The following is a 25,629-nucleotide window of genomic DNA, read 5'->3' as shown; positions in this document are numbered from 1 at the left end:
CATCCCACAACACAAGGGCTCAGAGAAGGGTAGAGAGAGCAAGAGGAGGCCAAACAAGCCTTGTTGTAAAGAGCCCACTCCTACAATAACAGCATTCACCCAGTCAGGAGGACAGGACCCTCATGGCCTGACCAGTTCAAGGCCCTGCCTCTTAATACTGTTACAATAGCTATTAAGTTTCAACACGAGTTTGGGAGGAACCAGACATTCAAACCGTAGCACCTCTCAGCGTGGGTTCCTGCCGACGCGGGCCCATATGCAGCTCGCATGCACGAGACACCAGCAGCTCCTCTTAGGATTTCTGGGGGAAGACCATGCAGTTCTTCTTGCAGGATTAGAATCTGAAAGAAGGCATTTCTCACAGTTCTGATGGAGGAGTTGAGAGTTGGAGACACAAGCCCAGATAGCACTGAGTGCTGGGTCCAGCCGTACCTGAAGCCGCTACCCTTGTCTTCTTTTTTTGTTTTTACTTTGAAATGACAGGAGACTTAGACAGAAGATGCAACAGTCAGAGGGTCCCCAGACACACTTCGCCCAGCTGACCTCTTACGCAGCCACAGCACAGGGACCAAAACTAAGAGATTAACATCCGCGTAAAACCAACTACAGATTTTCCTCACGTTTCATCCGTTTGTGTTTGTCTGATGTTTTTTCACAATGACTGTGATGTTCCCAGAACTGGCACGTCCTCCTCAGGGCGTGGTGTCAGGACTGCCTGGTGTGGATGTGTCATTACTGCTCAAGTTCATTTTGATCTGAGGGTGGCACCTGCCAGGTCTCTCCACTGTGAAGTTCCTGTTTTTCCCTTGGGAGGTGCTTTCAAGCTATGCAAATATCCCGTTCCTTAAACCTTCACCTACCAATTTGCGAGTGTGTCAGGGGTCTCTCCTGCAGCAGCAGCTGCTCCAGCTTGGATCTCCCACTTCCCTCCCACATGAGCGGAGATTCTTCACCAAGGGGCACTGCTCCTTCTCACCCACTTTATCGCTTTATTTATTTATATTAGTATGAACTCACAGATTATTTATTCCGTGGTAAAAATCCAACACTACTGCTGTTTTCTCACTCCAGTTGCTCTGCTGGGCCCCTGCGAGCTCTTCCAGGCTGGCTCCTGCGTCCTTGGACGCAGCCCCATGTCCTCAGGAGCACATCCTTACGTTCTGATGCGAGAGGGTCCAGACTCATCTTGCATTTCCCCTGCCCAGCCCTGGAACCAACCACTTCAAGGAGCCTTTTCCTTTCATTGAGTTTACTCTGTTCTTTTATGTGAACTGGGCCAATCAATTCTTTGTTTAAACCAGCTGGACTTCCTGTGGCCCCACAGCCGTAAGGAGCAGGGACAGGGACAGGGACACTTCTTGGAACATGCAGGGGGCCATGAGTGAGCCTCCACTTGTGTGGACGAGGGAGGGAGCGCTCGCCTGGGAAGACCTGGGTTCTGTTTTCTGGGTCCTGCCTGCTGTCCCCCGCCCTGAGCTGACACCATCAACCAGACCCCACTCAATAAGCATGTTGTGCACGCCGCGAGCAACTCAGATGGAGCGATTCTTTTAGAGGTGTCATGTTTACGTTTTATTTAGGAGTACAAACTGAGACAAAATCATCCTTCCAGTTAGGTGAGGTTTTGAGGGATCATACTAAAGAGAAGACAGGAAAACGCCAGTAATGGTGAAGGTCTTGAGAAAAGGACAGGACCCACAGATAGCGAGAGATCAGAGGAGGCCCTGACTTCTCTCCTCATTTCCTTTCCAAATATCCCAAATGTGCAATGCATCACCTGAGACAGAAGGCAGAAAGCATCAAACTCTCTGTTTATCCCAATTCAATGACAACCAGAATTTTTTTTTTTTTGAGATGGGGTCTTGTTCTGTCGCCCAGGCTGGAGTGCAGTGGGGCAGTCACGGCTCATTGCAGCCTCCAACTCTCAGTCTCAAGCAACCCTCCTACATCAGTGCCCTGAGTAGCTGGGACTACAGGCGTGCACCACCACACCTGGCTCATTTTTTAAAAAACTTCTTGTAGACGGGGTCTCGCTACATTGCCCAGACTTGAGTGCAGTGGTGCAATCATAGCTCACTGCAAGCTCAAACTCTTGGTCTCGAGCGATCCTCCTGCCTCGGCCTTCTGAGTGGCTGGGACTACAGGCATACACCCTCATGTCTGGTTCATTTCTTAAACTTTTTGTAGAGACAGAGTCTTGTTTTGTTGCCTAGGCTGGTCTCAGACTCCTGGCCTCAAGTGATCCTCCTGCCTTGGCCTCCCAAAGTGCTGGGATTATAGGTGTGAACTGTGGTACCCAGTCAACAACCAGAACTTTCTGCAGACCTTGTGCTTTTGGACCTTGGGTATTTTCTGCAGGTCAAGCCATCCTGACCACTCCGAGAACTTACCCAGGGTGACTCAGCTGTCACTCTAGGTCACTCATAAGCCCATCGGGTAGCTCTACCCATGGACAGCTGGATACACTTGTATCTGTTCTCTGAAGTCGTAGATGACCTGACAAGAGGGAAAGGAAAGAGGGAACCTCCACTTCCCTGGGCAAGTCGGAAAAGGGTGAGGTGAGGGCAGGATTCCTTCTCGTCGGAGGTGACACGCAGGAGGCCGGGCCTAGTCCTTCAGCTGGGAGACCTCATAGAGGTACGCGGCCAGCATCTTGGTTCCCTCTATGTAGTTATGCCTAGTAAAGAGGAACACATCGTCGTGTCAGCTGGTGTTGTGAGCCGACACCCAGGCGCGAGGTGACTCCTCTCGAGCCCAGACACAGTCTGCCTTCTTCCTGGGGAGCATCCCCCAGCCCAGCCTGGGGGCCCCGAGCACTGCCTGCCTTCAGAATCCAGCACCCCGGTTCTCAAGTGCAGCTTCAGTCTGACTGCCCAGCCCAGAGACCAATCCTGGTCCCCCAGTGCCTAGCTAGTGAATATCAAGCTTGGATCGTGGGCTCCTCCCATTATCCACTTGTTTCTAAAGACCAGGCCTCCCCTCCGGTCCTCTCAGCCAGGTCTCTGTCTCCCCCTCCCTCCTTCCTGCAGGGTCTCCGCCTCGGTCTTAGCCCCTGATCGTCTGCCTTGGTTACCACAGGATGCATTCTTGCCTTCTGCCCTCCTCAGCTATGTTGGGGCCAGAGGCCTCTCCCGGAACTGCCCGAGACCCCTGCCTGCTGGGCCCCTCCTGCTCCCAAGGCCAGCTCAGAGGCTGCACCCGCCCTGTTATGGGAAGAATCCCCATCACGTCCGCCCAAGTCAAGGATGTGTCAGAGCAGCAACATGTGCAGTTAGCAATGATACTGCAGTTCCTCAAAAAGGAAACAGGAAAATGAACAGGAAAAAAAAGGAAATGGAGAGAGGGGTAGATGAAGTGCGCAGATGAACCTTGTTTTTAGCACCCGCTCCTGCAAGGCCTCGTCCTGCCTCCCATCTGAAGTTCCCACTTCACACAAATACAGGAAGGCAGGTCACAGGCCATCACCCCTACCTGCTTCTCTTGGCAGCTGCACACAGTGGGAAGGGGAAGGGACAAGAGGGACGCTGTGCAGGAGACGCCAACCTGGGCTGCACCCTGGACTCTCACCTGTTGAGCTTTTCATTCTGGGAGTGGGCTCCGTCATCCGCTGACCCCATAGGCAGCAGCATGATGTTCTTGCCCGTGGCTTCCTGAAAGGTCAAGGTCACAGGAATACTGCCGCCTTCCCTGGTCAAGTCTGCCTCAACACCAAAAACTGGGGGAAATGGAATGAAATAAACAGTGAGCTTTGGGGCCCCAAGGTTGGGGATCTGTCTCAGATCACTATTCAGTAGCACTCAGTCAGACCCCGTGTGAGGCCCTGGGGACAGCAAACCCATGTTCGAGGTCTGCCAGGGGCCCAGGCTCCTCCCATACACCAGCTGTCCTCATGCTGACTTAACTACATGCCCAACGATACAGCAGTGCCCCGACATAGCTATGTGCCCACGGGTATAAGAGTCCTATCAGACATGCGAAGGGCCCTGCCCAGCATCATCCACAAGGAGTGTCCAACCTGTCTTCATGGCTCTTCTCCCAGCTACGTAATGAGGGTGACTGCAGTCGGTGACCCAGGGCTTCCCACCGTGGCCCATGTACACCTTGAACTCATTGGGGCTGTGCAGTTCAGCAAACTTCTTAGTTAGGTAGCTTGTGACCTAAACCACAAATAGAAGACAGACATACAATGCTTTATAAGCTTGGCATTCGATCCAATGCTAGTGACCTACGGGTCTGCTATCACAGGTCTACATCGAGCCTACAATTGGCCTCTGACAGGTCTGCAACGGGTCTATGCTGAGTCTACGATAAGTCTCATTTTCTGTCGCTTAATACTGAGCTGTGTAACGAGAGTAAGGAAAGAAGGGACTTCTTTTTTTTTTTTTTTGAGACGGAGTCTCGCTCTGTCGCCCAAGCTGGAGTGCAGTGGCATGGTCTGGGCTCACTGCAAGCTCCGCCTCCCGGGTTCCCACCATTCTCCTGCCTCAGCCTCCCGAGTAGCTGGGACTACAGGCGCCCGCCACCTCGCCCAGCTAATTTTTTGTATTTTTAGTAGAGACAGGGTTTTACCATGGTCTCAATCTCCTGACCTCATGATCCGCCTGCCTCGGCCTCCCAAAGTGCTAGGATTACAAGCGTGAGCCACCGCGCCCGGCCAGAAAGAGGGGAGTTCTTATCAAAAAATAAAACCCAGTTATTTCAAAGTAAAAGACAAAGTTTTAGTATCAAGCAATTCACTCTTTCCAAAGATCTTCCAAATGATGAAACTATTTAAATTACGTATAAAAACAATCTTCCCTGACCTGCTTTATATTCTGGACGGAATGTTCGTGTGCCCCCAGAATTCATATATTTAAGGCCTAAACTCCATTAGGGAGTACATTTGGGAACTTAACAGAAGTAACTAAGGTGTCAGACAAAGTCACAAATGTGAGAAACTGCGTGTGCGCCGATCCGCTTGCCGGCCTATTTCACAGGCTCCACCCTGCCACTACGTGCAGCTCTCAGGAAAGATGCTTTGAAGACAAAACAGGGGGGAGCACGCATCGCCCCTGCCTCTTGCCTGAGTCGCTGCATTCCTTAGGAGATAAATGACCCTGTCCTTACCTTTTCCCACACATGAGATAGCGTCTGACCGCATTAGTGGTTGTGCCTCTGTGACCTATGACCACATGCGCTCTTACACTGAGGCTCAGTGTGGCTTGGCTGGAATATAACATCTGAGCAGGTGCCATGTGATTCTGCATGCACCGAAGCTCCCCCACCTGCAGATGAGCTACGGGCTGAGCCGCTGTCTCGGAGCAGCCTGGCCAGACCTCTTGAAGGCTGCTCCTGGGCCCCAGGCCGCAGTCCACAGTCCTCAGTGAGAGGCCTGAATAAAACTAACTTGAATTATTAAAAGCCTGGCTTTTTTTCTTTAATAGTTTTTTTTTTTTCTTTTTCTAAACCTTATTTAGACAAAGGTTAAATGAGGCCAGAAGGGTGGGACGCAGCCTGAGTAAGAAGATACAGAGAGCCTGCCCTCCGCCATGTGAGGACAAGCGAGGAACCCTCGTCAGATGCCGCAGCTGCCAGCACCTTGGTCCTGGACTCACCCACCTCCGACACAGTGGGAAATCCGTTTCTGCCACGTAAGCCACCCGGTCTGTGGTCTTTATTGTGGCAGCCTGAGCAGACCGAAAGCACTTCATAAAATAAATAACCACAGGATACACTGCATCCAGACCCAGGATAGAGCCAGGTGCTGGTCCGGGGACTCCTCCTCGTGACAAGACCTCACTGTTCAGCATGAAGGGCGAGCCCCAGGCTCCCGTTCCCAGTGGAAAGACTCCGACTCCATTTCCCCATGAATCCCAGCTGAGCAGGGCAGTCAGAAGCTGGGCTGACCTCCAGCCACCAGAGTCCCCTCCACACAGTACCATGGTAAGGGGCGGCTCCGGGACTCTGACCAGAACACGCTTGGCCCAACGTTGGTGTTTGGCCTGGAGCCTTGAGGTAAGGTCAAAGGCCAGATTTTAGTAACAAAGGCCAGATCAGTAACAAAGGTCACTTACATGTGATGCATTATCTTACATTAGCTTCTGAATCACGACTGCCGTTATGATTACTGATTTTGCCAGAGCCAGGAAGTGGGGGCATGCGTGGCCTGGGTGTCTGCCTAGTAAGAACCTTTGTTACCCAAGTCTCTGCCCGGACACTGCAGCTCTTGGCCCCCGCCCTGTGTCCCAGCCCCACATGCCTGCTCGCTGACGACTTCAGGAGTCATGTTCGGCACGAGCCTGATGGAGAACTTGCCAACCACCTTCCTGGGAATCACGGTCTTGGCCCCCGACCCAGAGAAGGCGCCTTCGATGCCGTGGAGGGAGAGAGACGGGAACCGCCATCGGTGCATGAGGATGTCTTTCTGCAGAAAAATCAGAGGCTCAGGGACACCTCAGGCACTCAGTGCCAGCCCTGTCTGCTCACTGAGGAGCTGGGAATGTTGTCTGGGAAATCAGTGGTGTGAGACAGGCCCTGGCCCAGGACCCGGACAACCACAGGCAGGAGGTCCAGGTGCAGGCACCCTGCCCCGGTGCACTCTGCAGCTGCAGCGAGTGACTCAGCACAAAGCAGGCCCCTGACAGGCTGCACACCCTCAGGTGAGGCATTTTACTGCTTCTCGCTGCAGTGTGGGTGGCTCAGGTCCACCCGGCAGAACTAGGAGAGCCACGCTGGCCACTGAGCACCTGTAGAACTGGGGGTGTCGAGATCCCACAGACATTGGAGCTCTTGATGAGCCAGAGGCACCAAGAGGAAGAGGGGATGCAGCCCAGGCTGTGTGCAGGCCTCTCCCGGGAGGAGGAAGAGCGGATGCAGCCCAGGCTGTGTGCAGGCCTCTCCCAGGCCCACAGGACATAGGCGTGCAGCCCTTTCCTACTGACAGAGGACAGCCAGGCTGACCGGCAAATCTGGTACAGGCCTGTGAATACCGAGGATGCTATCTCCTCAGACCAGGACAGACTTCATCTCCTGTTTCCCAAGCGTGTCATCAACACCGTGACCTTCCTGCCTGCCCCCGCCCCCCACATCCCTGCAGCAGAAGGTGGGTCAAGAGAGTAGGTGTGCCCCTAAAGGGGACTCCAGAAAGTTCCTCAGTGACTTAGCCACTGAATATGTAGATTTCTGTTTGTGAACCAAACAGCTCAATGTTATCTGGGAGGTACAGACGAGGCCCTAAAACACCATACACAGAGGCAAATACGAGCCTGAGGGACAAGGCAGGAGAAACAGACCCACCTTCTCCCAGGCCCGCTCCTCCCTGCACCCAACCCCTCGGTCCATGACATCACTGTCCAGTCATTGCCAGTGGGAACCTTCTCTTCCTATTCCAGAGGCTCCTCCCTGATGCCAGCCAACGCTCCCGCGCCTGCAACAGCCTCACGGGTCTCCCAGCTCCACCGACTCAGCTCCAACACCCCAACCCATGATCCTTCCCAACGCAAGAACCGATGAACTCAAAGCCTGGCAGGGCTCACCACCTCCTAGGAAGACCTGGAGTTCCACGGCCGTGCCCAGGCCATCAGGCCAGCATGTTGGTCTTGGTCCCAGGCCTCACCCCGCTGCCCGTCTGTCCCCAAGCAGCCAATACGTCCGTGCTCCTGCTCACTGGGCACGCCAGCCTTGCCCTGTACCTCTGCTGGCCAACAGGACCCTCTGATGAGCCTCAGCCGCTCCTAGCACCATGACCCTCCCCTCATGCAGGCGCACAGCCTTTGGGACTGCCCAGTGTGGCCCTTAGCACATCCTTCCAGAGCTCTTGCCCATCTGTCTCTGGGAGACAAAACTCAAGAGCCCAGCCTGGCCTTATTTCCCTTGTGTCCCAGGGGCTGAGTTGCTTGATTCAACTGATGCTGGCTGAATCAATGGCACAGAACTTACATCTATACTGCATAAGCCCACAGCCTGCGGAACTTCCATCTATACCACATAAACCTATAGCCTGAAGAACTTCCATCTATACCACATAAACCTACAGCCTGCAGAACTTACATCTATACCACATAAACCCACCACCTGGAGAACTTCCATCTATACCGCACAACCCACAGCCTGCAGAACTTACATCTATACCGCATAACCCTACAGCTTGCAGAACTTACATCTATACCACATAAACCCTACAGCCTACAGAACTTACCTCCATACCACATAAACCCACAGCCTACAGAACTTACCTCCATACCGCATAAACCTACAGCCTAGAGAAAAGTCATGACCCACTTTTCCCCTAACAGTGAGGTAAACATTCGGCAGAGTTTCCACCTAGCACTCGGCTCTGGTGTGGCTTACATGATCCCTGGGTCCAGTGGTAAGGAGGTTACTCTATAAACACAAACATGGCAGAGCCGCTGCCAGCAGGAGCCAGCCCATGTCCCCTCTGCATGCTTCTCCAGGTCTGATGGAATTAAAAGTGGATTTTGATACTAAAAAATTCCAACGACCAGCAACCTGGTCACAGCCTGCTTTCTGAGTGTCTCCACTGTTTGGTGACTCATGTGCACTGGACACTCCAGCTCCTTCCCTCGGAGACCCCCTGGAGCCAGGGAAGGTGACAGGGCCTGGGGGACACCTGTGTCACAGCGTGGCCCAGGCAGGTGGCAGGGTCGAGGCCTGAATCAGCACCTTGTTGTTGTGCAGGAGGATCTGCGCCCCCACGTCCTTGGCAAACTCCTCTATGTCAAAGTCGATGTCGTCGTACAGCTTGTGCTCCTCTTCCGTGACGGCGGCCACGGCCTCGTTAATGCCGGGGATCAGGATGTTCCCCCTCTTGTCCACCAAAGAGCCTGAGGGAAGCGGGAGAGGGTTACAGCACCCAGGGGAGGCCGCGCCAAGGCAAGCTGCTCTTTCCTGCACTGACCCCAGGGAGCCGGGCTCAGGAGAGATGCGGCTCAGGCCCCACAGCCACGCGGCTGAGGGAGGGGCCAAGAGTAGCCACAACAGTCCACAGAATGATGCTCGTGGATGCGTCCCAGGCACGTGTCGCCTGTCAGGCACCGTCCGGGGCCTCAGGCTCAGCCAGTGATGGAATCAGCCGAAGAGCCAGTGATGTAATCAGCTGAACAGCCAATGAGGGAACAGCCTAGGCATTCCCATGTCTCAGGTAAGGAGACTGAGGAACACGTAGGGAAAGGAAATGGTCCTTGGTCATGGACCGCAACACAAATCAGCAGACTGGCTTCACACAGCCCCACTCTAACCACCACCGCACTGCCCCACGTGCCTTTTGAACACACACTCCACCAGAAACGTGCTGCTCCTGAGCTGAGGGTAAACTGTGGGTATCACAGAGTGGGTGTCACGCGGGCAGCTGGCACTGGCGGGGAGGAATGGAGATCTTGTGGATGCTGCGGGAAGCGAGGGCTGTGCTTGGCCTCAGAGCAGGAGGACGCCAGGGACAGCATGACAAGATGCCTGCTCTCAAAGAGCTGATCAGGCGGGGGGACCTGGACGGGGCCAGTTATCACATAAGACGGGCCCAAACACACGCCCTGCAAGAGACGTCAAATGACCACGTCCAAAGGAAGGACAGCACCATCTGCCGCGAGGGGCTTGGCCAGACAGGACCTGGGGGCGATGGAGGTGGGTGCTGGAGGCAGGGTAAGGTTTCACCAGGTGGTGACAGGCACAGGAGGGCTTCAGGGGCAAAAATAAAACAAGGGGGCCTCTCAGAGGCACAAGTGAGTGGAAGGAGGGAGAGGCACAGTTGGAAACCGAGACAGAAGTTGGTTCATGTGGAATGCTGAAATGCACCCAATGCTGATGACAGACAGCCTGGAGGTCATGCGCGTCCACTTTCCCCTAAGCTGCGGACGGAACGCCCATCCCACACTTACCCATCAGCAAAATGAGATCAGTCATGGCCTCGTGCACCGAGCCCCCGTACACCCCGGAATGGAGGTCTTTGTTGCTGCACTCCACCTGCACGGAAACAAAGGCTACTGTATCTGGCTGCCTAGTGGCAGCTTATTTTTATCATGTGACAGTGAATTCAACAAAGAGCATTTACAAGGCCTGACAATTTTCCAGATCAAAATTTGCTCCCTCAGGGAGCAAAGCAAAGCATTTCCCCAATTAAAAACTTAGGCAGGAACAAAAAAAATACCAGCTTATCTGTGGCATATGCCAACCACAGATGAGACGGTAACACTAGCCACAGGTACAAGCATTCCACAGGGCAATCTGCCTCCCACTCAAAGCCTTCGCTAGAAGTTTAACAAAGACCCTGCACCTCTGCTGAGAGGCGGCCCAACATGAATGAGACCCACCACGGGCCTGGAGCCCGACACCTGGGGTCGGACCTCGCCCTTGCACTGAGCAGCCGCATGCCCAGCGTAGGGCAGCTGCCTGCAAAGTGCCTGGCCTCCTGGCCTGCAAATGGAAGAGGCGCAGTGCCCCTCCCAGCACCGGGGGTGACAAGGGGCCACTTTTAGAACCAGAACAGTGCCTTGCTCAGAGTGAGGGCTCAGGGCAGCAACTGCAGTGATTTCTAGCACTGTTCAGGTTATAAACGACGTCTGCAAACAGGATCTAATTTAATCACCACAGTCATCCTGTGGGGTATTGGAGATGACCACCAGCCAGTAAGTGGGAGAATCCAGCCAGGCCTGGCCCTTCCCATGCTCAGTGCTGTCTTGGTTTCTCTTTTTTTTTTTTTGGGACACGGAGTCTCACTCTGTAGCTCAGGCTGGAGTGCAACGGTGCAATCTCCACTCACTGCAACCTCCGCTTCCTGGGTTCAAGTGATTTTCCTCCCTCAGCCTCCCGAGTAGCTGGGATTACAGGCACCCGCCACCACACCCGGCTAACTTTTTGTATTTTTAGTAGAGACGGGGTTTCACCATGTTGGCCAGGCTGGTTTCGAACTCCTGACCTCAAGTGATCCGCCTGGCTCGGCCTCCCAAAGTGCTGGGATTACAGGCGTGAGCCACTGCACCTGGCCTCAGTTTCTCCTTAAGTCACGGGATAAGGAGCCTAAGTGCTAACATATCAATATTTCAACCTTCACAAGGAAGTGTTTCTAAAATGCTTTGTATGTGTTTGCATCTCCTGAAATGAACTAGCATTTAATCTCCTCTCAGCCGCTCCAAGGCGACATTACAAATCACACTGTCCTAGCTTGACGCTGCTGTGTGTTCACTTCTGATCACTGGAAGTGTTGCTGTCCACCCTGCTGTATGACAGTGGTTTATGGAAGCTGGGAATGGCGGCACTACGTGAGCCCTGTGCCTCTCCTTCCTGCACACCTGACTTCTGGGTCCTTGCCTACTTTGGGCTTGGAAGAACCAGGAGACTCAGGGGTTAGAAAAAAGTGAAGCCGTACAGCTTGGCACTGTACCTCGATGAAAAAGTAGCAAATGCCCCTGAGGCCATAGGTGATGCAGGGTTTCTTCTTTCCCAGCCAGTAATTGTCAGAAATGCAGACATAGTCCACATCCTTAAAGAATGTGTCTTTCTGGGCGAAAATCAGCTCGTCTAGGCCCTCGGAGCCTGACTCCTCCATGCCTTCAAGGCAGAATCGGATGTTGACAGGAATCTCCTGTGAGAAGGGAACAGCACGAATGGATATTCAGCTTTGCGAACCTTCTTTCTAGACACCACACTCAGGATTACATATTTCACATCTCCCGCATTCTCCAGACCGACCACATGGGCCTCTGTGCGCACCTGTCGTCATCCCCTCCCCAGGCACTGCCAGGCCACTGTGGCTCCGGGCCACTTGGACCTGTCCAGTCTCGCAAGTTGGGGCTCTCTGGAGCCACCCCACAGGACCGAGGGGAGCTTCCAGGAAAGCCCATGCTGCTCCCTCTGCAATAAGGGCCACGACACGAAGAACAGCACACGAGTCCTGATTATACCAGCGGCGCCACCAACACGAGGAGGGGTGGGTCCTCCTGTGCGACCTTTGCTGCTCCCAGGCACAGAAGCACTGCTCTCCCTGAGGAGGCTGATGGGAACGTGCGCACCTTGCGTGTATCTGGATCATTGTGGCTTCACAGGTGCTCTCCCGACTCTGATCCCAAAACCCAAAGGTGAAAAATGAGGTTGTGCACGAAGCTGGTGATTTGCCAAAGGCCAGGCGGGCTAAAGAATGGCAGGTCCTAAATGAGGACTCAAAGCTACTGAGTCCTAGTTCAAGACCGCCCAGGCTGCCCCCAGACAGCCCTGTTCATGGATGCGCTTCCTCCCCTGCCTCCTCCTCTTCTGCCCTCCACGTGAAATCTTCCACAGGACCTCTGCCCGTGCACAGCCACCTGTCACCCTTGGTTGCCCCAGTGCCCGAGGTGCCTGCACTACAGCTGAGGCTGAGGGCTCCACGGGGCCAGAGGCTGGAGAGGATTCCTAGTTCCCGCCCAGCATGCGGGCTTGGCCGCACCAGGCCAGGTGGTTCTGGGTGTCACTTCCCCACCATGTAAAGTAATCCCCTGGACCAGCAGGGCTGAGACCCTTTTCAGACCTAACATTCCATGCTTTGACAAAAATGCTTATCTTATTCTTATTTCATCATGATACAAGAGAAAAGCAAGATGCAAAGATGTCTATACAGCATGATCACAACTGGGCAAAAAGCAACAGAAAATCTTGGCAAATTTCAAAATATTAATTGTCTTTGGATTCTAGGCAAGTATTTTTCTTTCTACTTGTCTGTTTTTTAGCAAACTTTGAACAATGAGCCGGTATTTCACAGCTAGGAGAATGCTTTTTTTCTTTTTTGAGACAGAGTCTCGCTCTGTCACCCAGGCTGGAGGGCAGTGGCACGATCTTGGCTCACTGCAACCTCTGCCTCCCTGTTCAAGCGATTTTCTTGCCTCAGCCTCCAGGGAGCTGGGATTACAGGTGCCCACCACCATGCCCGGCTAATTTTGTATTTTGAGTAGAGATGGGATGTCACCATGTTGGCCAGGCTGGTCTTGAACTCCTGACCTCAGGTGATCCACCCACCTCGGCTTCCCAAAGTAATTCCTCCCAAAGGAATTACAGGTGTGAGCCACCGCACCCAGCCAGAGAATACATTTTAAAAATCAGAATTCAGTTTTAGGAGGACGTAAACCACACAGAGAGAGCGAGGGGCCTGTGTGATGTCACAAAGCCTTCACCACATTCCGGCAAGGGATCACACGCACAGACTGACGTCAGGGACTGAAAAGTCACATTTCATGCGGTGGCAAAAACCATGCTGAGTTGCCAATATTGTGACCTTAAAGCAGCTGTAAAACAATTAAACTTTGAATGTTTCCGAAAGCTGGAAACATCATTTGTGCTGATAAGGGCTGGGGGACGCTTGTCTTCTCTTTTCCTGTGAGCTTTACAAGCCGTTGTGTGAACAGAGAACCTGTCTTTGTATGGCTCAGATGGAACCCAGGACTCAGGCAGAAGTCAGCGTGGGGGGCATACCTGGTCTGTTTTCTGATACGCTTCCAGGGCGTTTATCCAGCCGGCCACCGGACCCTTATCATCAGTTGAACCTCTCCCATACAGCTTGCCTAGAACAGCAATCCACAAAATCATGAAGTGATGACTACAATGACCCCAGAAGCAGCGTGTCTCAGGTGCACATCTGATAACCCCTTAGCCAAGCAAGGCTTCCCCTTCCGAGATCAGGAGCCCCCAGTCTCCACCCAACACTGTTGTTAAATTTGTCAGATAATTCGCCATCATCAAAGAGATAAGCCATGTGGATGCTCCTAAGTCCCCCCTTCCCTCTCCCACCGTGTTCACGGCTGTCAGCTGGGGGCACGGCTTCCCGCTGGGTCAGGGTGGAGACCTCCAATCTGACTCCAGGAAGTCGCAGCCAGCTGCTTAGTTCATTAAAACCTATTTACCAGAAGCAGCGGGGAGCAATGGGGACAGGAGGCCCAGTCACTTAGCGGGGAGCAATGGGGACAGGAGGCCCAGTCACTTAGCTGGGAGCAATGGGGACAGGAGGCCCAGTCACTGAGGAACCTCAAGGCACCGTTGTCAAAGAAGAACCATAATCTCACCCCCACCCAATTGTGACACCTAATTTGATTAAAAACCAGAGAACTAACATGTTTATCAGTTAACGTCTGCTTCTTTCTTCCTATAGTTATCACTCTGAAAACTACATACAAGACGCTGCTTCCAATCAGCATCATCAGTCACAGTGGCCCCTCACCACACCTGCTTCTGGGGAAGCTGACAACGTGAGCGAGAACTTGAAGACGAGGCCCCACCCCTCCTCCATCCTCTGCCATGCCATCCCAGCCTCATGGAACCAGACAGAGGAGGGAGCCGTCCTCAAGGCGCGGCCTTCTCATGGGCCTGGGTCTGCCCAACTGGTCTCCTGACCTCCCGGGGCTCAGCCTGCTTCCCAGGTCCCACTGTCTCAGCATGACCCAGCCCACGGCAATATGAGGCTGAAAGTCATCACCACCTGGGGAATTTCCTTTGACCAATGAAACCCAACTTTTCACAAAAACTGAAAGTCAAATATAAGCTTTTCTAAAAAATATCCTCTTCCCTACGACAAACACTGAACAACTGCAGTGGCTGGCACGGTGCTGGCTCAGAGCTGCAGACAAATGTGACCTGCCCCCACCCTCCAAGGCTCCCCGACAAGGAGAGGGCGGCCGGGCGGCTGGCAGTGAAGCTTTACCACAGCACAGGTGCTCTTCTAGGTTCCTTGACAGTCGGGAGCCTACTGAGGCTGGGACAGGGAGGGCTAAGAGGATGGTCAAAGCCAGGCCTCACAGTGGACGAGGCAGTGGTGACGGGGCTGACGCCCGCGCAGGTGCCCAGGTGGTTTTGAGCAGCACACGCTCCTGGGGGCTGCAAGTGGTCCCGTGTGGCTGGGCACAGGTGGGAGAAGGGGCCGGCAGAAGGCAGGCGAGGGGAGGGACCCTCTGTGCCATCCTGAGTCCCCCAGGAGGAGTCAAGAAGAGAAGTGGCATGTTGAGGTCGCTCTGGGAGCAGCCCAGAAAGGGAGTGGCACCATGAAGGCCCAGAAGTGGAGAGCGGGACCCAGCCGCGGAGCGGGGGAGGGAGACAGGGAGCTTTCAATGTGGGAAGGGCAGTGGTCCCAAAGGACAGCCTGGTAGGGATGGGGACCCAGTTCCCGGTGCAGGTGGCAGAGAGAAGGTGCCATTCACGGAGACTGTAAGACAGCAGACAAGGAGCAAAGACAAAGACTTCTGTTCAGAGACAGCGAGTTCCAGGAGTGAGGGCACAGTCAAGCAGCCATGCGGGTCTGGCACTTGAGGGCGTGGCCAAGCAGACGTGTGGGTCTGAAGCTCGAGGGGCACCCAAGGGCACAGAGAGGGTTAATCCTACAATCCACCGCAAGTTAGTAATTCCACCATGACAAGGACAATGACATGGAATGTTGCTTTAAGTAAAGTCATTTTCAATTTTGCACAGTAATGAACACAACTGACACTGGGCCAGGAAAGGGTTGAACACAGATGCAACGAAGGGCTTCGAAGAGAAGAGCCTGGAATTTAGCCCAGAGGGGCCTAGCACCAGGGCGGGAGGATTCCTCGTCTGGTCAGAGACTCCCATGCAGGCACATGTGGGAATTCAGAAATGAAAGCAGAAGGCCTTTACACCAGAAGAAGCAGAAAGAAGAGAGGCCGGTCTGCAGGGTGCCTCACAGCACGGGCCTCAAAAGGCCTGCAGGTGCCCGGCACACGGAAGCACTCGGTGAGTAACAGGGACATCGCCACCCCTACCGAGGCAGCCGGGGTGAGCGAGGCCACTAACATATACTGCAGAAGCAGCTGTCGGTAAGGGCAGTGGAGGGGGACGAGGGGACAGGCTTTTCAGGACGGCTCTGCCTTGATTCCAAATGTGCGTTCTGAGAAAAAGTGTCAGCAGTCGAGGAAGCCAGGCAGACCCCAGGAATGGGGTGCTCGTTTGCACACGAAAAGGTAGGCTTTCTGAAGTTCAGCGACAGAGGCACATGTGAGAAACCTCCATTTCTAGCTTGTGTTAAAAACAGTCTGTGCCTGGCGTGGTGGCTCACGCCTGTAAATCCCAGCACTCTGGGAGGCTGAGGTGGGGGATCACTTGAGGTCAGGAGTTCGAGACCAGCCTGGCCCGCATGGTGAAACCCCGTCTCTACTAAAAATAAAAAAATTAGCCGGGTGTGGTGGTGGGCACCCGTAATCCCAGCTACTGGGGAGGCTGAGGCAGGAGAATCGCTTGAACCCCGGGGAGGCGGAGCTTGCAGTGAATTGAGATCTCGCCATTGCACTCCAGCCTGAGCTACAGAGTGAGACTCTGTCTCAAAAAAAAGATTTAAAAAAAGTAATAAAATAGATAAAATAAAATACAAACAGTCTGTACTGGAAACAGAAAAACGGACTAGCAGTGGCTTTCCAAAAGTCAGTGCTTTTCCTCTGGGCACGCGTGGGCTCACCGTCTCGCTCCACCAGGGTGAAGGGCTCGCTGTCCCAGCCGTCCTCCAGGGCTGCAGGCTGCACGTCCAGGTGCCCGTAAATACACACGGTCTTCTTCTGTGGGTCGGAGCCCAGTTTGCCGAGCAGAATAGGAGGGAGCGGGATCTCCGAGCCATCAGGGAGCTGAGCATGGAGAGGAAAGGAACCAAGGACAGCCTTTGTTTAAGAAACTTAAGGTGGAGTACTTAAGGTGGAGATTATTAAAAGGTGGAGATTATTAAGGTGGAGATTATTAAAAGACTTTGAGCTTCCTTATCTGTCCTTATCAACCAACCTCTATTGTAGAGTTTAAGAGCACACTGTTCAATGCAGTCACTAATTCAGATTTACTTCCTGACTTTCTTGTACTGCAGAGCACAGGCACAGAATCATGTTTGCCAACTGCAGGCAGTTCGGTAAATTTTTTTTTTTTTTTTTTTTGAGACACAATCTTGCTCTGTCACCCAGGTTGGAGTGCAGTGGCGTGATCCCAGCTCACCGCAACCTCTGCCTCTCAGGCTCAAGCGATTCTTAGGGTCTCAGCTGCCCAAGTAGCTGGGATTACTGGTGCCGGCCACCAGGCCTGGCTAATTTTTTGTATTTTAGTAGAGACAGGGTTTCACTATGTTGCCTCCACAGTAGTCTCGAATTCCTGAGCTCAGGCAAACCACCCACCTTGGCTTCCCAAAGTGCTAGAATTACAAGCATGAGCCACTGCACCCGGCTGGATTTGGTAAATTCTTAAAGGCTGATGTTTCTTTGACTTTTATATAACAAAACACGCAGGCTGAGTTCGGGATGCAACTTAGTTTATTATTTTCTGAAATGATGGTTAAAATCAACTATAATCTAAAATCAGAAGAGATATTTTTGAAATTCTGTGCATAGATTACAATTATGCATGGAAAAGGCCATAAACCAAGATATAAAGAAAAAAAAGAACAAAAAACTATATCTAAATTCACGTTTAGCCATTCTAAAACGTTAGTGGTAGCTGGTACGCCTTCTGAGCTTTGTCCCAAAGGCACTACCAGTGTTCCACAATCCCATAGGAATGGAGGACAGAACAGGCATCCCAGCCCGCCCCTGCATCTAAATGGAGGCAAAGCAATCGTAGGTCTTTTCCAATTTTCACATCAGGTCAATGGTCTCCGCCTTTTACTTTAAACCTACTCAGACTGAGCAAAACTTCTGTGGCCACGCAGCTCCTCTACCAGTGCCTATATTCCAGCAGGAAAACACCCCACGCTCATCACAGAGGGCCACAAGCAAGTGGCAGGGGATGGTTTTAGCTGTAGGAGGAAGAGACTGTTCATACTAAAACATGACATCCATATGTATCAGTCTAGTTACTAGAAAATACTGTTCATGAAAATAGGTATTAACAGACATAACACACAAACTAAAGTGATACTGAAGTTAAACCAACAGTTTGCAATTAAGAGGTAAAATGAGCCGTCACGGAAATGACAACTGGATCAGGACAGTGCTGGTGATGGGCTGAGAAAAGTGTCCCCTCCAAACTGCAGGGCACCCCCTCTAAGTGTGCAAGCTCTTTAGGGAACTGGGCAGGTGGCTGGGATTCTTGTGGGATCCAGGATTTGTGTTCCCAGTAATTTAAGTAACTCCTGTAACCTGATGGCTGCCAGTGTGCAGCATGTAGCCTGAAGCCCGTCATTTGTCCCAGCGGCACCGTGGCTGCGAAATTTGTCCCAGCAGCACTGTGGCTGTGAAATTTGTCCCAGCGGCACTGTGGCTGCGTGTTTGGCATGTGGCCTGACGTCCCTCATTTGTCCCAGCGGCACTGTGGCTGCGTGTGTGGCGTGTGGCCTGACGCCCCTCATTTGTCCCAGCAGTACTGTGGCTGCATGTGTGGCGTGTGGCCTGATGCCCCTCATTTGTCCCAGCGGCACTGTGGCTGCGAAATTTGTCCCAGCAGCACTGTGGCTGCGAAATTTGTCCCAGTGGCACTGTGGCTGCATGTGCAGTGTATGACCTGACGCCCCTCATTTGTCCCAGCGGCACTGTGGCTGCGAAATTTGTCCCAGCGGCACTGTGGCTGCATGTGCAGTGTATGGTCTGACGCCCCTCATTTGTCCCAGTGGCACTGTGGCTGTGTCTGTCTTCAGTTCTCACCAGGACAGCCTGTAGCCACCAGGGACAAAGAATTGTTGCTGAAATCTCCCTGCTCTGCTCCCAGGGGACCCATGGCCTTGGCAGTCTCAGCTGGCCCTCAGCTTGCCTGAGCAGAAAAATGATTTTCAAAAGACCACAGATTTTCTCTAAATAAATTCCTGCTCAGTAGGGCGCCTCTGAAATACTTCAGCATTTTCTGAGAAACTGCTTGGGCCCATAGGTAACATTGTTCTGAAATGCCAAACATCACCTTTCCTTCATCAGCCTGAAAATACTCCGACTTCTGCACTGACACAGGAGAACACCCACCTCTACCTTCACCCCTGCATCAAGTCATCATCACTCTGAAAAACAGAACCTCACTGCCACCCAGACATGCGGGAAGAGAAGAGAAGATGTGTGGCCACCCCACAGCCACAAGCAGCTCTGCAGAATATTTCCACCAGTGATGAAATCTTTCAGTTCCTTGATAAAACTCAGTGTTATGTAATTCAAAATAGTATAACAGTAATTTAGCTTTTTATGAAAGGCCCTTTCTTAAGAATTGCACAGCAACGTCAGTGATCAATGAAGTAAATCTAACTATTGTAATGAAACAACTCCTAAAAATGATTTACCTCACCTAGATTTTTCAATATATTAGGAAAAAAGAAAGGAAAGGGAGCAAGGTGAGTCTGACCTTCAAAAGAGACAACATGAAGAAACTTGGTTTATTCTCCCAAAGACGGGGGGAAATTGGTGGGAAGTTATAATATACCTTCAGTCAATTCTTAAATTTGTTTTCAGAAGAAAACCTCATATGAACAGCCCTGCCTGGGGAATCGGGAGGCCTGGGCGTGCACCTGCTCTGCATGAGCCTCCTGTGGGCTCCCATGGACACAGCTGCCTGGCCTCCACTCTCTCCTTCTGATGAAACAAACACGCTGAACTGAATGGCCACACCCAAGCTTCTAGGGCTGTGATTTCAGCTTGACACCCAATCATCAGGCCAAAGAACCCAGATAAGCCTAAGCTTGTAATTAGATCAAAGAATATAAAAGAATATTACCAACTTTGAAAATATATGGCATGAAACATGCAATTGACATAAGGCTGAAATCATTTGAAATAAACTAGTGAAATAATATACAGTAAGAGGCCAGGCATGGTGGTGTGACAATTTGGGATGCCAAGGCAGGTAAATCACTTGAGACTAGAAGTTTCAGACCAGCCTGGAAACCCCCGTCCCAATAAAAAAAATATATATATATACACACACATATATATATACACACACACACATACACACATACATACACACACCTAGTAAGTCCTCACTCAACTTCATGGATAGGATTTTAGAAACTGGGACTTTAAGTGAACAAAACTACCTTATTCAAGCACCCGTTGTTGTACGCTGTCTTGCTTAAAGCTGCAGTTTCTAAGAACCTGTGGATGACGTGAGTACTTACTGTACCACAAAGTGAGACTGTTCATTTAGGAAGAAAACAAACCATTCTCACCTGTCAGAATCCTGCAATGAAAAGCAACCGACCCCCACACAAAATATCTCTTATGAAAAAGTGGCTCACGCCTGGCATCCCAGCATTTTGGGAGGCCGAGGCAGGCGGATCACCTGAGGTCAGGAGTTTGAGACCAGCCTGGCCAAAGTGGCAAAACCCTGTCTCTATAAAAAAATATATAAAAATTAGCTGGGTGTGGTGGCGCACGCCTGTAATCCCAGCTACTCAGGAGGCGGAAGCAGGAGAATCGCTTGAACCTGGGAGGCGGAGGTTGCAGTGAGCCGAGATCACACCACTGCACTCCAGCCTGGGTGACAAAGGGAGACTCTGCCTCAAAAAAAAAAAAAAAAAAAGGCTCAGGGACGCAGCACTGTGTGTGTGGGGGAGCTGGGAGTTGGGAGGAGTCTTTATAATTTTTAAATGGACACGAATAAAGTGTAACTTCCTAGTTTGAAAGCTACGGATCGCTGGGACAGGAATCTCAGCCATTCTCTAAGAAGGACTGTTACATTAACTTAGTCTTGAGTAACTGTCAGCAGTTCTCCTTCCTGGAGAAAAATGCTGAGTGCCACAAGACCTTTGTCCCAGTACAACTGCAGCAGTCACGTACGGGACCTACCATCCAAATCGGGCCCTTCCTTTTTTGTTTTAAAGACGTCTGGAGTATTTGAAGCGAAAGACCTTTTAAGAACTTGTGGAGTCTTGTCAACCCCTCAGGCAGAATCTGTTTGTGGTCTTGCAATGCAAAGAATGCTGACTCCTACCTTTTGTTTTCCGATATCCACCAGTTCCACAGAGCCGCCCAACTGCTTAACATCTGCGGCAGCGACCTCCATCATCCTCCTGATTTCGCCTCTCTTCTCGGGCCACGCGGACACACTCTGGATAGCTACCCATTTTGCGAGTTTCTGTTTGTGGACAACAAGCAACAAAGGATTCTGAAAAGGTGTCCTTGAGGGAGAAAAGGTTTCCATAATGTTGCCATGTTCTAGGCACACGTGGTTGCCTGACCCTCTGTGGCTGCTGCATTTGAATAGGCTGACTGGAAATAGGACAGACCCATCACATGTGCTTTGGGTTTAAGATTTTAAAAACTGTTTGTTCTAACCCTGTACCAAGAACTAGAATACAAAAGAAAAATGTCAGATGGTTTATTTTTAACGATTAAGGAGGAAGTAAATGTAAAATGTACCAGGTTCCACAAATAAGTTTCTATCTGAATCTAACTAAATTACAACGGAAAGATACAGAAAATACCCAATGTTGCCACAGTCCAAATTAGCTTATTTATCATCTTGACAATGGCCAAATTTTCTAAAGTATAATTTTCAGAATGAGAATTCTAAAGATTTCATCTGTAATGTGTCTACGAAGAATACGTTTACAGCATAATGCTCTAAGTTAACATCAAGAAACAGATTTATATATAACAATATGGAATTACTTAGAATATACTTAATGCAATCTATTTAATCTGTAATTATCACAAGAAATTGTTGATGGAGGTGAAACAAAAATTTCAATTAGATTTGCTATTCTTAGAAACATATATTAACACTTTATCAAAAACCAAAAGTGTAACCTATACTGTAGGAAGAAGCTAATGGAACAGATCTCTAGGCAGATCTTCTAACCCTGGATTTAAATGGCATAATTCATATTAGCTCTTGACAGTTTCTCTGGGCCCCATGGGATTAAATCAGATTTTAATGAATAGGGATTTTAGTGAATATCAGATTTTAATGAATATTCCCTTACCTTAATGTAGCGATCCTGATTTTCATCAATGTACTTAAACAGGGTCGTGAGGGCCGCCATCTTTCAACCAAAGCCCAGACCGTAGATCTTGAAGGTTCTTGAAAGGAAGAGCAACTGGTCAGTCCTGTCTCTAGTAGGCACTGACCGGCAACCTGCCCAGAAAGCACTTGTTCAGAATTGTAAAGTGTTGCCCCACCCTCCCAGCCAGCACTGCAACACCCTCAGCCAGAAACGCTCCAGGAAGTGACTGCGGCTTCAGAGACAAAAGCTCTGGGAACCAGTGAGAGGCTGGGGCTAATCTTCCCTCCTTTACTTGGAAGGAAAGTTACACAAAATTCCATGTCAGATGACAGGTAACAGAGGGAGGGCCTGAGTTGAAGAAAATACGGTGAAAACTAAAAGTAGGCACTTTTCGTTTTACCGGTACTTTAATAAAAATTTTTACACTCTTAAAGCCCAAAAGTAAGTTCCACTTTCTGTTATCCCAGAGGATATAGTCACTTCAGGGATCTCAGCAAGAATGTCACATCCTGTGTCCACCACCACAAACCCACAACACAGACGACAGAGCCCAAGGAAAACCAAATTCAGTTTAAGAAAGTTGATGATCTTAGTCCAGAAACAGCCAAAGGGTAACAGCTAAACCTCCACAAGCACCTGACCAACAGGCCACACAGGCTCCAGGACACATGCTCTCACCCCCCTTCCACGTGTGACGCCCAGCAACTTCCGCCCCACTTACAGATACAGGTGAAAACACGTCATCGGACTCTTTTTAGAAGTTGGAATGAATGGAAAAACGATTCTGGTATTGGGACTTTTATAATTGGCTTTCTGCAGCAGAAAGCACCCGGCTGTACTGAACAAATTCAAGACTGCGGGGCCATGAAGTGCCTTGGAATCACAGCTGCGGAGTGACAGGACCCTACTACAGCCCCGTGTCTACGTGCCAGACAAATGCCTGTGCATTGACGTGCTTCAGGTAAAGAGCATTGTTTTCTTGGTATAGGATTTCAAAGTGATTTCTCGGCAGAGAGGTCACTTTATCCACGGTGACACCAAGCGTGGCAACCGTTCACAAGTGGCTGTTGCTGTGCAGGGTGAAATCATAGGGCACTGCAAGTTGCAAATGTGATTTCTAGATGGGTGGGAGACCCATCCGCTGCCTTCTCAAGTGCTCTCTTCCTCCTCTTCAAACACCAGCCACAGAGCACGGAAGAGCTACATACCTCCCAGCCAGCTGGGATCTCTGCACTGAGGCACTCATTTGGAGGAGCCTCAAGTAAGACGGAGCCCATGAGCACGCCGGAGAGGCGTTTATCAGTGTTAATACACCAAATTGTCGTCCACCTGTTGCCAAAAATGTACGCAGGGAAGCTACCTGTTCACATTAAAAGAAATCCTATTTAGCAGGACAATATGCTACATGTGGTGATTTTCATGAGTTCCTGGTTATTAAATGCCACAAATCCCAAGCTCACTGTGGTACATTCTCATTAATATTATGCTCTTGTAGTCAAATTAACCAATGGCATTATAGCTAATGTCACTCAAAAATGTACTCACGTGCCACATAACATTTCCATCAACAACGGCGGTGGTCTCAAAAGATTATAATGGAGCTTAAAAATTCATTTTCTGTCTAGGTATGTTTAGATACACAAATACCTACCACTGTGTTACAACTGCTTACAGTATCCATTAAAGGAACAGGTATGGGTTTGCAGCCTAGGAACAATAGGCTACACCACATAGCCTAGGTATGTAGAAGGCTGTACCGTCCAAGTTTGTGTGAGCGCAGCTCAGGATGTGCACACAACAACGAATCGCCTAACGATGCACTTTCTCGGAATGTATCCCCATCCTTAAGCAACACGACTGTAATTATCTAAGTTACAACTGTCACTAAAAGTGAGGAAACAAAGATCAGATTGTTCCACCATCAGAGATGGGCTAAAAAGCAACTCCTGCTAATCACTCATCCAGTCAAACCAGGTTGGGCCAGGTTCCAGTTTCTCCTCCCACTCACACTTCTGGGTTACCCGTTTCACCTCCCCCCGTTACAAAGCCATTAAATGGAACAATTTTTATATGCTCTGGAGAACACCACTAATTAAGGTAAAAGCAGTATGCTGGATCGAGCAAAAGCAAGCATTATCCTTTTAAATGACACCTCACTCCCCTCTAAAAATCTAAAGTTCATAAGGAGTAACTTTATTTATCGAGACAGGGTGTCATTCTGTTACCCAGGCTGGAGTGCATTGGTGCAATCTTGGCTCACTGCAATCTCTGTCTCCCAGGCTCAAATGACCCTCCTGCCTCAGCTTCCCAAGTAGCTGGGACTACAGGCGTGCACCATCACACACAGCTAATTTTTGTATTTTTTGTAGAGACGGGGTTTCCTCACGTTACTCAGGCTGGTCTCGAACTCCTGGGCTCAAGCGATCTGTCCGCCTCGGTCTCCCAAAGTGCCGAGGTTACAGACATGAGCCACCGTGCCTGGCAAGGGAGTAACATGATTTGAATGTTGAGACTGGTGGAGGGAAGGAGAAATCGCTGTGGCACCTGGAACCATCAGCAATACACACAAATGAGTCTTCTAGTTCTGAGAATCTCAGTCCCTGTCCCTTGATAATTGAAGGCATATATAACACAAATAACTGAATCACACCTTCATGTCTGTATAAGAACCAATAAAAAAATCTCCAGACTGCCCAAGCTAGAACTTGATCCCTAAACACAATGTGAATTCTCTTTCTCCACTCCTGCCTGCAAACATTAGGGACAAGGAAGGCATTGGTAGCAGGCCCCGGGTTCTCCGCCTCTTTATGCAGTCCACACTTGGATGATCTACGGAATCTGACCTTGGCAGGCGGTGGGGAGGGGTAGTTTTGTGGCCCTGTCTGTGAGGACGAAGGTCTCAAGGACATTGGTCCAGGCGGACCAAATATTATCTCTATTTCACAGATGAGGAAACTGAAGCCAACTGAATGAGACACCTGCCCCAGATCATCAAGCTGGCATGGAATTTTGTCTCCCCTCAGATGCTTCCTCCTATAGCCTTAAAAGCAGCCTAAATGCTGGTGGGAGCTAGGGACCCTGTCCAGGGCCCTTTGAACCTGGGGCGCGTCTGTCCCGCCACACCCCCCACCCCAGGTCTCCGGGAAAGGGATCCCTTGGAGAAAGGCTGGAGTTCTCAGCAGGCCCCTGTGGAGGGGAGTGGACTGACCAGCGCTCGGCTCCCCGCAACCCCATCTGCAACCAGGGTCGTTCCACTCGACTCCACCAGGGAGGGCCACGCAGGCTCAGGCCAAGTGCGCCGCCCAGCTTGTCCCTGCGGACCGGGGACGCGCTCGGTGCTGCTGGGACGGGAGTGGCCCGGGTGAGCGGGGCTCCAGGGCTCCGGAGGTGCGAGAGGCCCCGGGGCCATGGCTGTCACGGGCCTCCGCCCCCGACCGCGCGCTAGGGAACAGCCCGGACACCATTGTTTCCGCGTGGCTGCGGCCGGGCGCCCCACGCTTCCCCACAAATGAGGCGTGACTCTCGCCGCTGCCCGGGGTCCTCCCCGCCCACCCCGTTCCCCGCTCAGGGCGCCCACCCGGGAAGGAACGTCCATCAGGAAGACCAACCCGGGAAGGGAGGCCCACTAGGCAAGGCCCTCTTACCAGCAGAAAGCGCGGCGCCGGTTCCGCACCACGTGCCCCGGCCACGACCCCCGGCGCGGGCCCGCCCCGCTGTCGCCCAGGCCACCAACCCCGCCTTGTCCGGAGGGCAGACATCGCCACGCCCCTCCACGCCCC

The 25,629-nt window shown here is 51.4% G+C and overlaps 1 protein-coding gene across 2 annotated transcripts; it reads right to left on the bottom strand.

The window, feature by feature from the left end:
- Positions 1-1,548: 1,548 nt before the first annotated feature.
- CNDP2 (carnosine dipeptidase 2) lies at positions 1,549-25,629 on the bottom strand. Of its 2 annotated transcripts, XM_025365556.1 has the most exons (12): positions 25,459-25,629; positions 21,830-21,981; positions 20,836-20,979; positions 16,415-16,577; positions 13,432-13,520; positions 11,375-11,575; positions 9,873-9,957; positions 8,662-8,822; positions 6,239-6,403; positions 4,016-4,157; positions 3,568-3,715; positions 1,549-2,677 (listed from the first exon to the last, which is right to left on the bottom strand). In XM_025365556.1, the coding sequence occupies exons 2-12, from the start codon at positions 21,887-21,889 to the stop codon at positions 2,608-2,610; spliced, it is 1,428 nt and encodes a 475-aa protein (XP_025221341.1). In that variant the 5' UTR covers positions 21,890-21,981; positions 25,459-25,629; the 3' UTR covers positions 1,549-2,607. The 2 variants fall into 2 exon arrangements, with proteins under 2 accessions (XP_025221341.1, XP_025221342.1); XM_025365557.1 differs by lacking the exons at positions 13,432-13,520; positions 16,415-16,577; positions 25,459-25,629 and having other exon boundaries at positions 21,830-22,689.

This window comes from Theropithecus gelada, chromosome 18, assembly GCF_003255815.1.
Source record: "Theropithecus gelada isolate Dixy chromosome 18, Tgel_1.0, whole genome shotgun sequence".
Lineage (NCBI taxonomy): Eukaryota > Metazoa > Chordata > Mammalia > Primates > Cercopithecidae > Theropithecus > Theropithecus gelada.
Note: the sequence above shows the minus strand (reverse complement) of the source record. Positions and strands in the feature narration are given on the sequence as shown.

Coding starts and splice junctions, on each gene's coding strand:
- CNDP2 (XM_025365556.1), bottom strand. CDS start 21,889: ATGGCGGCCCTCACGACCCTGTTTAAGTACATTGATGAAAATCAGGAT. Junction 20,980..21,829: donor ATCAGGATCGCTACATTAAG/GTAAGGGAATAT, acceptor GTCCACAAACAG/AAACTCGCAAAATGGGTAGC. Junction 2,678..3,567: donor CAGAATGAAAAGCTCAACAG/GTGAGAGTCCAG, acceptor CCTCTTTACTAG/GCATAACTACATAGAGGGAA.